This window comes from Macaca nemestrina, chromosome 10, assembly GCF_043159975.1.
Source record: "Macaca nemestrina isolate mMacNem1 chromosome 10, mMacNem.hap1, whole genome shotgun sequence".
Taxonomy (NCBI): Eukaryota; Metazoa; Chordata; class Mammalia; order Primates; family Cercopithecidae; genus Macaca; species Macaca nemestrina.
In genome coordinates, this window is record NC_092134.1 from 88201218 (window position 1) to 88216261 (window position 15044).

The following is a 15044-nucleotide window of genomic DNA, read 5'->3' on the forward strand; positions in this document are numbered from 1 at the left end:
GTCTCTATTTTTGGCAGGTTCTAAAAATATGTCAGAAGTTACCTAAGCTATAGTAGGACCTTACCGAAGTTAGTAATCATAATTGCCACTTTTTCATATATAGTGTTCAGAATCATGATAATTATAAAGCTGATGATGGAGGCCGTGATGGACGTGGCTGTCTGTGGAGTCAGGTACTTCTGGATTGGGTCTGTTCCATTAATGTTCTTGGGAAGTTTTGCAGAAAATACAATGAACACTGAGAGCCTATAGACAATTATCCCAATGACTGAAGCGATGATCAATAGGATCTGAAAGCACAATAAACACAGTAGCATGAGACTCACCAATAACTGCACTTGTACTGTTAAAAACTGACCTCACACTTTGCGTGTGTAAAGTGATGTAAATCTCAAATAAGTGATACCAAGTGATGTAAACCTCAAATAAGTGATACCAAGGGGGTAGAAAGTCTGGCATGTTAAATTTTTAAAAAAGAAAAAAGAATGATGGAAGTGAAAAGAAGGCGCATACACATATGTAAAACGTTAACAAGAGGAGAAACTGGGTGCAGGGGGTGGTGACAGGGAACTGGAAACTATTTTCTGTGCAATTTTTTTGTAAACCTAAAATCACTCCAAAAAAAGTCTATTTTAAAAAGAGTATCTTCACACAGCATAAAAATGGAACAACTAGTAGCATAATCTGGTAGAAGAAAAAAATGTCTGAGTGTAGAACCAAAGAAAACATCCCTTCTACAATTACTATTTAGGTTGTAAGTTAACGTTTTTTGGTCACTCATACTCCATGAAGGAGATACATTTCCTTGCAACAGAGAAGCTATCACCAATTGAAGTGTCAGCAGGTGCTAGCGTTTGTCTTAATCACTGTAGCAGGGGAGAGTCTGAGCACAGCCAGTGAAGCTGGCACAGAGGTGCCCTGAGCTAACTGTTGCTACTGGCAGCAGGTCTCTGCTGATAAAAGCTTCACACACTTTTCACTCTCAGATCTCAGGACCTTAAACTGGCAGTCATTTGTACTTGCATTTCCACAAGATTCACGCCACTAGACCACTGTATTTTTGCATAATCCCCAGTAAGAGAGATTTTCACTTTCTCAGTAAGCAGATTTCCCACCACTGAACGATGCACATTGAAGGTCCCATGAATTTTCCTTACTTGATACACGGTACTAGACACTATTGGAGAGGCATCTTTAAACCGTTTTCCCTACATCTACTTTCTCCAGAACCATGCACTCAAGGTGTATGACTGCTCATGATGACAGAAAAGTTTCAGAGAAGGGAAACTGAGGACCAAGCAAACCATATCTTGTTGACAGTAACAGAGGCCAGCTGTCACCTGTGGAGAGCAGTAAAGGGAGTGATTACAGGATGGTCCTGGGGCTAGACTCCTCTATTTGAATACTAGCTCTACTGGGGCTTCAATATCCTCTCCTGTGTATTAGGAATACTGTGGCACCTAACTTATGGAATTGTTGAGGATTCAATGAGTTACTTCAGGTAAAAACAGAGTATTAAGCTCAGGTACATGAAAAGCACTATTATAAGTATTAGCTATGATTATGGCAACCAAAATTAAGTGTTTAAAAAGATGTTTTTCTTGCTCTTTAAGAAATCTGCTTGTAGAGAAGGCATTACATTTCTCCTGTGATCTATTTCCTTTCACAACACTTGTGAGATGAATAAGATTTGTGTGTGTGTATATCTAAAGATTAGTTAAGGCTGAGAAAAAATTAAAAAGATGAATCAAGTCATCCTCTCTTAGCACAATATATACAGGGTGTTTAAATATTATGTATTTTTAAAAATTACCTCCATAATTTTTATTATTAAGTAATGATAAAGATAACATTCTTTAAGTGCTTTCTGTTCACCTTAGCACATGTATATTTGTTTAATCTCATAAAAGGCCTGTGAGGAAGGTAGTATATTCTCTCTCTCTTACTGATGAGAAAACAGAGGCTCAAAGACATTAAGCAATTTGTCCAAGATTAGATAACTAGTAAGTAAAAGAACTGGGGTCTCCTAAGATTCCAAAGACACTCACCTCTCCATGGCACTGCCTCCCACACAGTTTATGAAATGAATTCTAATTCATCCCAGAGCTTTTACAAACTTGTTAAGTTCCCATATTTCTTTGGGGTGCTTCCCATACTTCAGTGTTTCTTCATAGGGGCAGGAAGCTTTTTATTCTTTTTCCTCAAGTTTATAACTTACTTCTGATTCTAACATTAATACTTTTCTGACCATAACTTTAGTATATATGGTCACTGTGGACAATCTGAAAGTCTCTTGTAGTGGACACTGATTGCTTTTGCTAGCCTGGATCTGTTCCCCATCCTAGAAGAGAACCCAGATTTTGCTTCAGGGGAAATAACTCCTCTGTTTTTAGCCCTGGGGTTTCGGTGGGATTGCCCTAATGTGCTCCAGAGGTACAACCTGATTGCTTGAGACAAACAGGTAACATCCCACTGGCCTCAGCAGTTGATCCAGGGATTGACACATAACTCAGTAACAGCCACTGAGACGTGAGGAGACATCTGTTAGTGCCCATGGGAAAGAGAAGCTTCAGCTATCAATAGAGAAAGCCACTAAAAAAAGACCTCTCGGCTGGGCGCGGTGGCTCACGCCTGTAATCACAGCACTTCGGGGGGCTGAGGCGGGCCAATCATGATGTCAGGAGTTCCAGGTCAGTTTGGCCAACATGGTGAAACCCCGTCTCTACTAAAAACACAAAAATTAGCTGGGCGTGGTGGCAGGTGCCTGTAATCCCAGCTACTCGGGAGGCTGAGGCAGGAGAACCGCTTGAACACGGGAGGCGGAGGTTGTGGTGAGCTGAGACGGCGGCATTGCACTCCAACCTGGGCGACAGAGCGAGAATCCGTCTCAAACAAAGAACCTCTCTTTGCTTGGAAGATGTGACATTTGAAATGCTGCAGCCATTCTGCTACCACAAGGAAGTGTCCAGACCCACCAAGCCCAGGAGGCCAGTTGACACAGGATGAAGGGAACAAAACACAGCCCTTGATAATATCTGGTCTGCAGTATCTGGATTTGACTGGAGCCATACCTCAGGCTTGGAATTTTCAGTTTCAGAAAATAAATAGCTGGAAAGAAAAAAATCCCACTTTCCCCTCTTTTGCTGTTGTTTAAACCAACTGAAGACCGATTTTCTGCCAACCGTAACTGAAAGATTCCTAACAAAAATGACATTAAATAGGAAAAAATTTATCTACTATCTACATGTGGGCACAGTTCCTTCAGGATTATGTATGCATTGTATGCATATTTAAAACCACTTTACATATTTATCCTTCCCTTAAACGTATCATAAACCATAAGCATTTTTATATGCCTTAAAATATTTTCATGACCGTACTTTCTCATGGCCGCACAACATTCCACTGTTTGAAGGGTGAGAAGTAGAATATTTTGGTTGATATATATGTTTATGTGTATATAAATACATACATAAAATATTATAAGTATGTGAAAAAACCTTACTGACCTTTACTGACCATTTTCAAACATTTCCTGATTGAAAGTCCTAAGAGCTACATTAGTGGATTAAAGCATATGAATATTCTCGAGACTTGAAACACAACTGCTAAGCTGCCTTCTAGGAAGCTGGAGCAGTACAGAATTACAATAGTCTTGTATCGGAGTAGCTGACTGTTGCACTTCATCGTCACACTGAGGGCCCTATCATTCAAGAGGTGAAAAATCATATCTCATTTTAATGTGAATGGATTTAATCACTATTAAGATTTGGCATTTTGTAATGCTCACTGGTCATTATATTTTTTTTCTTTTGTAAATGCATATTTATGTTCTGTCTCTTTAGCCGCTGAGATCTTTGGGGTTATGTTCTAGGTGATCTGGCCTCTATGTATTAAAGGTAGTGACCTCTTGTTTGCCCTATTGTTAACAAATATATCTTCTGGTATTTTGTTTACATTTAGGATACTTTTGATGTATGGAAATATTTAAATGTTTTCCTCTGAAACTTTTTCTATTGCTAGTAAGTTTAGAAAATCTTTTTACATCTAAAGCTCATATATTCATCAATTTGTAGTTTTAAACTTTTTTTTTTAAGTACTTTAATTTCTAGGGTACATGTGCACAACGTGCAGGTTTGTTACATATGTATACATGTGCCATGTTGGTGTGCTGCACCCATCAACTCATCATTCACATTAGGTATTTCTCCTAATGCTATGCCTCCCCTAGCCCCCAACTGCCTGACAGGCCCCAGTGTGTGATGTTCCCCACCCTGTGTCCAAGTGATCTCATTGTTCAATTCCCACCTATGAGTGCGAACATGTGGTGTTTCATTTTCTGTCCTTGTGATAGTTTGCTCAGAATGATGGTTTCCAGCTTCATCCACGTCCCTGCAAATGACGTGAACTCATCCTTTTTTATGGCTGCCTACTATTCCATGGTGTTTATGTGCCCCATTTTCTTAATCCAGTCTATCATTGATTGACATTTGGGTTGGTTCCAAGTCTTTGCTATTGTGAATAGTGCCACAATAAACGCGTGCATATTTTTTTTTTATAGTAGTATGATTTATAATCCTTTGGGTATATATCCAGTAACAGGACTGCTGGGTCAAATGGTAATTCTAGTTCTAGATCCTTGAGGAATCGCCACACTGTCTTCCACAATGGTTGAACCAATTTACACTCCCTCCAACAGTGTAAAAGCGTTCCTATTTCTCCACATCCTCTCCAGCATCTGTTGTTTCCTGACTTTTCAATGATTGCCATTGTAACTGGTATCTCATTGTGGTTTTGATTTGCATTTCTCTGATGACCAATGATGATGAACATTTTTTCATGTGTCTGTTGGCTGCATAGATGTTTTCTTTTGAAAAGTGTCTGTTCGTGTGCTTTGCCCACTTTTTGATGGGGTTTTTTCTTGTAAATTTGTTTGAGTTCTTTGTAGATTCTGGATATTAGCCCTTTGTCAGATGGGTAGATTGCAAAAATTTTCTTCAATTCTGTAGGCTTCCTGTTCACTCTGATGGTAGTTTATTTTGCTGTGCAGAAGTTTGTTAGTTTAATTAAATCCCATTTGTCTATTTTGGCTTTTGTTGCCATTGTTTTTGGTGTTTTAGTCATGAAGTCCTTGGCCATGCCTATGTTCTGAGTGGTATTGCCTAGGTTTTCTTCTAGGGTTTTTATGGTTTTAGGTCTAACATTTAAGTCTTTAATCCATCTTGAATTAATTTTTGTATAAGGTGTAAGGAAGGGATCCAGTTTCAGCTTTCTACATATGGCTAGCCAATTTTCCCAGCACCAGTTATTAAATAGGGAATCCTTTCTCCATTTCTTGTTTTTGTCAGGTTTGTCAAAGATGAGATGGTTGTAGATATGTTGCAATACTTCTGAGGCCTCTGTTTTGTTCCATTGGTCTATATATCTATTTTGGTAACAGTACCATGCTATTTTGGTTACTGTAGCCTTGTAGTATAGTTTGAAGTCAGGTAGCGTGATGCCTCCAGCTTTGTTCTTTTGGCTTAGGATTGTCTTGGCAATGCGGGCTCTTTTTTGGTTCCATATGAACTTTAAAGTTTTTTCCAATTCTGTGAAGAAAGTCATTGGTAGCTTAATGGGGATGGCATTGAATCTATAAATTATCTTGGGCAGTATGGCCATTTTCAGGATTTGATTCTTCCTATCCGTGAGCATAGAATATTCTTCCATTTATTTGTGTTGTCTTTTATTTTGGGCAGTGGTTTGTAGTTCTCCTTGAAGTGGTCCTTTACATCCCTTGTAAATTGAATTCCTAGGTATTTTATTCTCTTTGTAGCAATTGTGAATGGGAGTTCACTCATTATTTAGCTGTTTGTCTGTTAATGGTGTATAGGAATGCTTGTGATTTTTGCACATTGATTTTGTGTCCTGAGACTTTGCTGACGTTGCTTATCAGCTTAAGGAGATTTTGGGCTGAGATAATGGGGTTTTCTAAAAATATATAATCATGTCATCTGCAAACAGGGACAATTTGGCTTCCTCTTTTCCTAACTGAATAACCTGTATTTCTTTCTCTTACTGGACTACCGTGACCAGAACTTCCAACACTATGTTGAATGGGAGTGGTGAGACAGGGTATCCTTGTCTTGTGCTGGTTTTCAAAGGGAATGCTTCCAGTTTTTGCCCATTCAGTATGACATTGGCTGTGTGTTTGTCATAAATAGCTCTTATTGGGAAATGTTCCATAAATACCTAGTTTATTGAGAATTTTTAGCACGAAGGGCTGTTGAATTTTGTTGAAGGTGTTTTCTGTATCTATTGAGATAATCATGTGGTTTTTGTCATTGGTTCTGTTTATGTGATGGATTACGTTTATTGATTTGCATATGTTGAACAAGCCTTGCATCCCAGGGATGAAGCCAACTTGATTATGGTGGATAAGCTTTTTGATGTGCTGCTGGATTCGGTTTGCCAGTATTTTATTGAGGATTTTTGCACTGATGTTCATCAGGGATATTGGTCTAAAATTCTCTTTTTTTGGTTGTGTCTCTGCCAGGCTTTGATATCAGACTGATGTTGGCCTCATAAAATGAGTTAGGGAGGATTCCCTTTTCTTCTATTGATTGGAATAGTTTCAGAAGGAATGGTACCAGCTCCTCTTTGTTCCTCTGGTAGAATTCGGCTGTGAATCCGTCTGGTCCTGGACTTTTTTTGGTTGTTAGGCTATTAATTATTGTCTCAATTTCAGAGCCTGTGATTGGTCTATTCAGAGATTCAATTTCTTCCTGGTTTAGTCTTGGGAGAGTGTTTGTGTCCAGGAATTTATTCATTTCTTCTAGATTTTCTAGTTTATTTACACAGAGGTTTTTATAGTATTCTCGGATGGTAGTTTGTATTTCTGTGGGATTGGTGGTGATATCCCCTTTATCATTTTTTTATTGCACCTATTTGATTCTTCTCTCTTTTCTTATTAGTCTTGCTAGAGGTCTATCAATTTTGTTGATCTTTTCAAAAAATCAGCTCCTGGATTCACTGATTTTTTGAAGGGTTTTTTGTGTCTCTATCTCTTTCAGTTCTGCTCTGATCTTAGTTATTTCTTGCCTTCTGCTAGCTTTTGAATTTGTTTGCTCTTGCTTCTCTAGTTCTTTTGTGATGTTAGGATGTCGATTTTAGATCTTTCCTGCTTTCTCTTGTGGGCATTTAGTGCTATAAATTTCCCTCTACACACTGCTTTAAATGTGTCCCAGAGATTCTGGTATATTGTGTCTTTGTTCTCACTGGTTTCAAAGAACATCTTTATTTCTGCCTTCATTTGTTATTTACCCAGTAGTCATTCAGGAGCAAGTTGGTCAGTTTCCATGTAGTTGAGCAGTTTTGAGTAAGTTTCTTAATCCTGAGTTCTAATTTGATTGCACTGTGCTCTGAGAGACTGTCGTGATTTCTGTTCTTTTACATTTGCTGAGGAATGCTTACTTCCAATTAAGTGGTCAATTTTAAAATAAGTGCGATGTGGTGCTAAGAAGAATGTATATTCTGTTGATTTGGGGTGGAGAGTTCTGTAGATGTCTATTAGGTCTGCTTGTTGCAGAGCTGAGTTCAGATCCTGGATATCCTTGTTAACCTTCTGTCTCATTGATCTAATATTGACAGTGGGGTGTTAAAGTCTCCCATTATTATTGTGTGGGAGTCTAAGTCGCTTTATAGGTCTGTAAGGACTGGCTTTATGAACCTGGGTGCTCCTGTGTTGGGTGCATATATATTTAGGATAGTTAGCTCTTCTTGCTGAATTGATCCCTTTACCATTATGTAATGGCCTATTTTGTCTTTCTTTTCATCGTTGTTGGTTTAAAGTCTGTTTTATCAGTGACTAGGATTGCAATCCCTGCTTTTTTTTGCTTTCCATTTGCTTGATAGATCTTCCTCCATCCCTGATTTTGGGCCTACGTGCATCTTTGCAAGTGAGATGGGTCTCCTGAATTCAGCACATTGATGGGTCTTGACTGTTTATCAAATTTGCCAGTCTGTGTCTTTTAATTGGAGCATTTAGCCCATTTACATTTAAGGTTAATATTGTTATGTGTGAATTTGATACTGTCATTATGACGTTCCCTGGTTATTTTGCCCATTAATTAATGCAGTTTCTTCATAGCATCAATGGTCTTTACAATTTGGCATGTTTTTGCAGTGGCTAGTACTGGTCGTTCATATTTAGTGCTTCCTTCAGGAGCTCTTGTAAGGCAGGTCTGGTGGTGACAAAATCTCTCAGCATTTGCTTGTCTGTAAAGGATTTTATTTCTCCTTCACTTATGAAGCTTAGTTTGGCTGGATAGGAAATTCTGAGTTGAAAATTCTTTTCTTTAAGAATGTTGAATATTGGCCCCCACTCTTTTCTGGCTGTAGGGTTTCTGCCAACAGATGTGCTGTTAGTTTGATGGGCTTCCCTTTGTGGGTAACTCAACCTTTCTCTCTGGCTGCCCTTAACACTTTTTCCTTCATTTCAACCTTGGTGAATCTGAAAATTATGTGTCTTGAGGTTGCTCTTCTCGAGGAGTATCTTTGTGGCGTTCTCTGTATTTCCTGAATTTGAATGTTGGCCTGCCTTGCTAGTTGGGGAATTTCTCCTGGATAACATCCTGAAGAGTATTTTCCAACTTGGTTCCATTCTCTCCATCACTTTCAGGTACACCTGTCAAACGTAGATTTGGTCTTTTCACATAGACCCATCTTTCTTGGAGGCTTTGTTTCTAAAACTCTTTTTCCTCTAACCTTGTTTTCTTGTTTTATTTCATTAATTTGATCTTCAATCACTGATACCCTTTCTTCCACCTTATCGAATCAGCTATTGAAGCTTGTGCATGCGTCACAAAGTTCTCATGCCATGGTTTTCAGCTCCATCAGGTCATTTAGGTTTTCTCTACACAGTTTATTCTAGTTAGCCATTTGTCTCACTTTTTTTCAAGGTTTTTAGCTTCCTTGCGATGGGTTAGAACATTATCTTTTAGCTCACAGAAGTTTGTTATTACTGACCTTCTGAAGCCTACTTCCGTCAACTCGTCAAAGTCATTCTCCTTCCAGCTTTGTTCTGTTGCTGGCGAGGAGCTGCAATCCTTTGGAGGAGAAGAGGCGTTCTGGTTTTTAGAATTTTCAGCTTTTCTGCTCTGGTTTCTCCCCATCTTTGTGGTTTTATCTACCTTTGGTCTTTGATGTTGGTGACCTACAGATGAGATTTTGGTGTAGATGACGTTTTTGTTGATGTTGATGCTGTTCCTTTCTGTTTGTTAGTTTTCTTTCTAACAGTAAGGTCCCTCAGCTGCAGGTCTGTTGGAGTTTGCTGGAGTTCCACTCCAGACCCCGTTTGCCTGGGTATCACCAGCAGAGGCTGCAGAACAGCAAATACTGCTGCCTGATCCTTCCTCTGGAAGCTTCGTCCCAGAGGCGCAACTGCCTATGTGAGGTATCTGTCGCCCCAACTGGTAGCTGTCTCCCAGTTAGGCTCCACGGGGGTCAGGGACCCACTTGAGGAGGCAGTCTGTCCATTCTCAGAGCTCAAACACCGTGCTGGGAGAACCACTGCTCTCTTCAGAGCTGTCAGACATGGATGTTTAAGTCTGCAGAAGTTGTCTGCTGCCTTTTGTTCAGCTATGCCCTGTCCACAGAGGTGGAGCCTAGAGGCATTAGGTCTTGTTGAGCTGCAGTTGGCTCCGCCCAGTTTGAGTTTCCTGGCCACTTTGTTTACCTACTAAAGCCTCAGCAATGGCGGATGCCCCTCCCCCAGCCAGGCTGCCACCTTGCAGATGGATCTCAGACTGCTGTGCTAGCAGTAGGCAAGGTTCCGTGGGCGTGGGACCCACCAAGCCAGGTAGGGGAGAGAATCACTTTGTCTGCAGGTTGCTAAGACCTTGGGAAAAGTGCAGTATTTGGGTGGGGGGTGTCCTGTTCGTCCAGGTAATCTGTCACAGCTTCCCTTGGCTAGGAAAGGGAAATCCCCTGACCCCTTGCACTTCCCAGGTGAGGTGATGCCCTGCCCTGCTTCAGCTCCCCCTCTGTGGGCTGCACCCACTGTCCAACCAATTCCAATGAGATGAACAAGGTACCTCAGTTGGAAATGCAGATATCACCGGTCTTCTGCGTTGATCAAGCTGGGAGCTGCAGACCCAAGCTGTTCCTATTCAGCCATCTTGGCAACTCCCTTTTTAACTTTTTTTTTGAGATGAGTCTTGCTCTGTCACCCAGGCTGGAGCATAGTGGTGCAATCTCGGCTCCCTGCAACCTCCACCTCCTGGACTCAAGCAATTTGCCTGGCTTCAGTCTCCCAAGAAGCTGAGATTATAGGTGCACGCCTGGCTAATTTTTGCATTTTTAGTAAAGATGAGGTTTCGCCATGTTGGCCAGGCTGATCTCGAACTCCTGAGCTCAGGTGATCTGCTGCCTTGGCCTCCCAAAGTGCTGGGATTACAGGCATGAGCCACCGCTCCTGGCCTTTAATTTTTTTTAATGTTTTTGAAATTTATTATAGTGTATGTTTTAAAGTAAGACTTTAATGTTTACTGTCTCCCCAAATTGCTAACAAGTATTCCATTACCATTTATTGCATAATCTCCACTAGTCTGATGGATTTATAATGCCTCTTTTCTGACATATTACATTTTTATTGCTATCAAGGGCTATTTCTAGGCTTCATGTGCTATTCTTGAATCTGGCTGTTCTTGAGTCAATTAAAACTCACACTAAATTATTACTTCACTAATATGATACCATCAATAAGCCCAAAAGTAACTTAATAAGTACTGATATTTTACCAAAAATGTGTTTCTATCTAGAATCATTCATTTAATCATTCATTCAGATTCTTTACAACTTTCAATAGTTTTTATGTTTTCTTTGATAGTTCCTATTATCTTTTTGTTAAGGGTATTCCTAGACATTTTATTTTTTTTGCGATGGAGTCTTGCTCTGTCACCCAGTCGAGTGCAGTGGCATGATTTTTGCTCATTGCAACCTCCGTCTTCTGGGTTCAAGTGATTCTCATGCCTCAGCCTCCCGAGTAGCTGGGACTACAGGTGTGCGCCACCACACCTGGCTAATTTTTGTATTTTTAGTAGTGACAAAGTTTCATCATGTTGGCCAGGCTGGTTTTGACTCCTGACCTCAGGTGATCCGCCCGCCTCGGCCTCCCAAAGTGCTGGGATTAGAGGCGTGAGCCACCCGCCTCGGTCAACATTTTGATTGTTGCTGTTGGAAAATTTTAGAATTCTTAATGCTTTCCATTTGGTCTTTACCAGAAACTGGAAAATCCGGAATCACTGATTTAAACAGATGAGGTGAAAAGAACTAGAAGAACCACTGTGAACAGATAAGGTATCTTGAACCTTGGGAGTTGCTCCATGTGGCGGCTAAAATAGTTCTCTGGAAACATCTGTCTATCTGTCTCTCTCTCTGAGACCATACAGTTTCTAGGTTCAGCACTTAGTTTCCTCAACATTTAAAATTAGATATTAAAAAATCTGTTACATAATGAAAACATTTTTAATCATTCAAAACATTTTTGTGATAGAATTACCCAGAAAAAGACAGCACTTGCACAGAGGGTTATCCGTATACATTTTCCCCAGGCAGTAAAGGGAATACGTTCTTCTTCCTAATTACAAAAACAAAAAAGTTTAGTCAATCAAAGGATTACGGTAATAAAATTATTTTTCTCCTGACTGGCCAATAAATATTAGACTTAATTTTAAAAAATTAGTTTGCAAGCATAGTCTCCTTACTCATAATTGCACTTTTTTGTTAATAATTTCAAAGTCATACATCACAAAACACGTGCAGTGTTCATTTTAATAAGTTTTTGGAACATGCAAGCATGAATAAACTGTTTATTGGCCATGACCCGAGCTCAGGAATCTGGGTGTCTGATGGTGCCACGCTGCAAAGCTAAATTCTGGGCTTGTCTTAGGTTTTAGAAATCGCTGATGATAGCGCAGAGCCCAGGCAGGACAAAAAGTTTACTAGATGTCTGTAATACTAGGTATCCACTATGTGTTTCTTGGTTGGGCTTTATATATTAATTTTGAATGATAAATTTTTAGAGGATTTCCATTTTATAGTTCATAAAAATATATTTAAGTTCTTAAGAGTAGAAATCAACCCTCTACATGATTTACCTGTATTGTAAGAGCAGCCTAATAATAGCTGCAAATACTTACAGAGTATTTAACTCTGTGCCACGCACTATTCTAAGTAGCTTCCATACATTAACTCAATCCTTAGCTGCAATCATGAGGAAACAACTGTATTATTCCCATTTTATAGATGAGGTCACTGAGGCACAGAGAAGTTAACTAATTTGTCCAACATCACCCAACTAGTAAGTTGCTATGTTCAGACATGAACTCTGGCATCAGAGACTTCACCATCACCCTACAGGCCTCTCTAAACAAAGGGAGGGTATGTGGGCAACAAAAGTGAAATGAGGAACAACCATAAAGAAAAAGGGACCTTCACTTGCAACGTTTTAGCAAGCAATATTTCAAGGGAAATTTAACTTATAAGCTGGCAATTTTAACTATAAAACTGGCAAGTTTAAATGACCAAATTATCTTTTCTTCAGTATTTTTCCCATGTTGCTGGTATTATAAGATTTTTTAGTGCTCAAATGACTTCATAAACATCTAATTTTGTTTAAGTTTTGGCTTTCATTTCTGAATATACAATCTTTCAACAACATATGCTTTGACCCCGTCCTCTCTAGTAAACAGCAGGAACTATTCATAATGGGGATTCTTTGGAGCTTGTTACACTGTGAAAGACAAATGTCACTTTCTACTGGTAATTGAACCTCGTTTTTTTCCCATTTGCAAAAGGAAGAGATTGAACTGTTCCCTCTGGTTCCTTTTAGTGCCAACATTTTGTAAATCTGTGATTCAATTTATAAAACCTATAGTTGGGAACATTTTCAGACATTCTTGGTAAAAGCATTTTCTTTCCAAGAGCTATTCGTATTCAGAACCTACTGTTCTTATGCTGATGACTGCAAGTACAATCAGCTCAAAGTTTTCTGCATTGATGGAAAAGAGCAAGAATGCAGATGATTTAAAAATCATCTTTCAGGGACTTTGGAATATTTATACGGACAGAATACAGTATTTTATTTTTGGAGCAGTGATAGCAGCAGCAAATCTACCTTTCCATTGACATAAAATACCTAGCACAGTACCTGAACAGGGTTGGACCTCACAAAATACTTTCCTTCTTCCTCCATCCTTTCTCCAACTTTAGGATAAAGGCCACACTACTTTCTGCACATCCCAACCAGAAGGTGGAGCAGTGACTGAGGCTCACTGCAAGATAAAGGGGCAGCTGGTCTAGGATGAATAAGGGGCTGGAATAATGAAAGTATATGTGAAAAATTGAGAATCAACTATAAAAACCAATGCCTCTTTCCTTATGTCACAGTAAAAATTATTTTTTTGTATTTTTACTGTTTTTATGAAAGAATGGGCCCCATTTATCTCCTGTGGCTACTGTTCTAAGCAGTGCTTCCTCACCTTGGCTGCACACCAGAATCACCAAAAGAGCTTTAAAAAAATCCCTGTGCTCAGAATACCCCCAGGTTACCAAGTACCAGAGTATGTAGTGATGGAACTCAGGCATCAATAGTTTTTAAGCTCCCCCAAGTGATTCTAATGTGCGGCCAAGGAGGAGAACCACAGCACTAAGTAGATTAAACTGCACCTAAATACGACCCTCCTTACCTGAGTAATCTCATTTATCACTACGTGAGTACATCGTGCTTCATATTCTGGTCGGGCTTGTTCTTCCTGCTGTAACTCAACAGTATCCCATTCATACTCAAGTTCTGCCTGGCGTCGCTTCCAAAACTCCAAAAACAAGGTAACTAACAGAGAGACAGAACAGCTCGTGTGGATTTTCGATGATGATTGATGTTTCAGAAATCTGTACTGAATAATATTAATTATCTATTGTACTGGCCTGTTTTCACACTGCTATAACGAACTACCTGGACTGGGTAATATATAAAGGAAAGCAGTTTAATTGACTTACAGTTCTGCATGGCTGGGGAGGCCTCAGGAAACGTACAATCATGGTGTAAGGCAAAGGGGAAGCAAAACACATCTTACATGGCAATAGGAGAGAGAGAGCAAGGCGGAAAGTGCCACAGCTTTAAACCATCAGATATCATGAGAACTCACTCACTATCATGAGAACAGGATGCGGGAAATCCACCCCCATGATCCAATCACCTCCTACCAGGCCCCTCCCGTGACACGTGGGGATTACAATTTGACATGAGATTTGGGTGGGGACGCAGAGCCAAACCATATCATCCATAATACTTCTGTATATGGCAAATCAAATCTAAATTATAGGAGATACTACTATTTAAAAGGGAAAAACATGATTTTAAAGAAAATGTTGGTAATTTACAACATTATGAAATAGACTATAGATTCCGGGAAAGGCAATGTGATGGTCAGAAGACATGTGAGTATGTCTGACACTGAAGCATATGTTCCAGCACCTTATTGCCAACTAAAACACAAAAAATGGTCACAGTTCCAAAGGAGCTCATGGTCCATCCTTAATCTGCTTTTCCCCACACCCTCCTTCTTGTACTCTCCTTTCCTTCCTAAGGGCCTAAAGGAGAAGAGGATTTATATGGGATGTCCCAAATAAATTAATATTCACTCATACGGAAAACTGATGTTTTTCTCAATCTTATGTAAAGTATGACTAAAATAATTTTTTTAGGAATCAGAATTTTTAACTTTAAATACTAAATAAAACATTAAATGTTAATTGAAAAATGCAGTTTCAGGGTAAATACCCTATGCCCTTCTTTTAATCAGACTGCTAACGCTAAGTCCTTCCTATAAAGAAACTCTGTAATTACCACTCTTCTATTTGCAAACATTCGTTGAGTGTCTACTATCAGCTGGGAATAAAGAGAAAACAAGACACAGTCCCTGCTTCAAGGAGCTCCTAGGCGTTTGGGAATTATACTGTCCTTGAAGTGACAGGTATAGTTGCTTATTAAGAGGGATATGATA

The 15044-nt window shown here is 39.5% G+C and overlaps 1 protein-coding gene across 4 annotated transcripts in view; it reads right to left on the reverse strand.

The window, feature by feature from the left end:
* The window catches only part of LOC105470094 (anoctamin 6), a 218630-nt gene that overhangs the window by 30029 nt on the left and 173557 nt on the right, over nucleotides 1-15044 (reverse strand). For all 4 annotated transcript variants that reach the window (XM_011721844.2, XM_011721846.3, XM_011721843.3 and 1 more), the window contains 3 exons: nucleotides 13728-13870; nucleotides 11540-11617; nucleotides 65-290 (listed from right to left, as the gene is read on the reverse strand). In XM_011721844.2, coding sequence (XP_011720146.2) covers nucleotides 65-290; nucleotides 11540-11617; nucleotides 13728-13870 — 447 coding nt within the window. The remainder of the gene's footprint in view (nucleotides 1-64; nucleotides 291-11539; nucleotides 11618-13727; nucleotides 13871-15044) is intronic.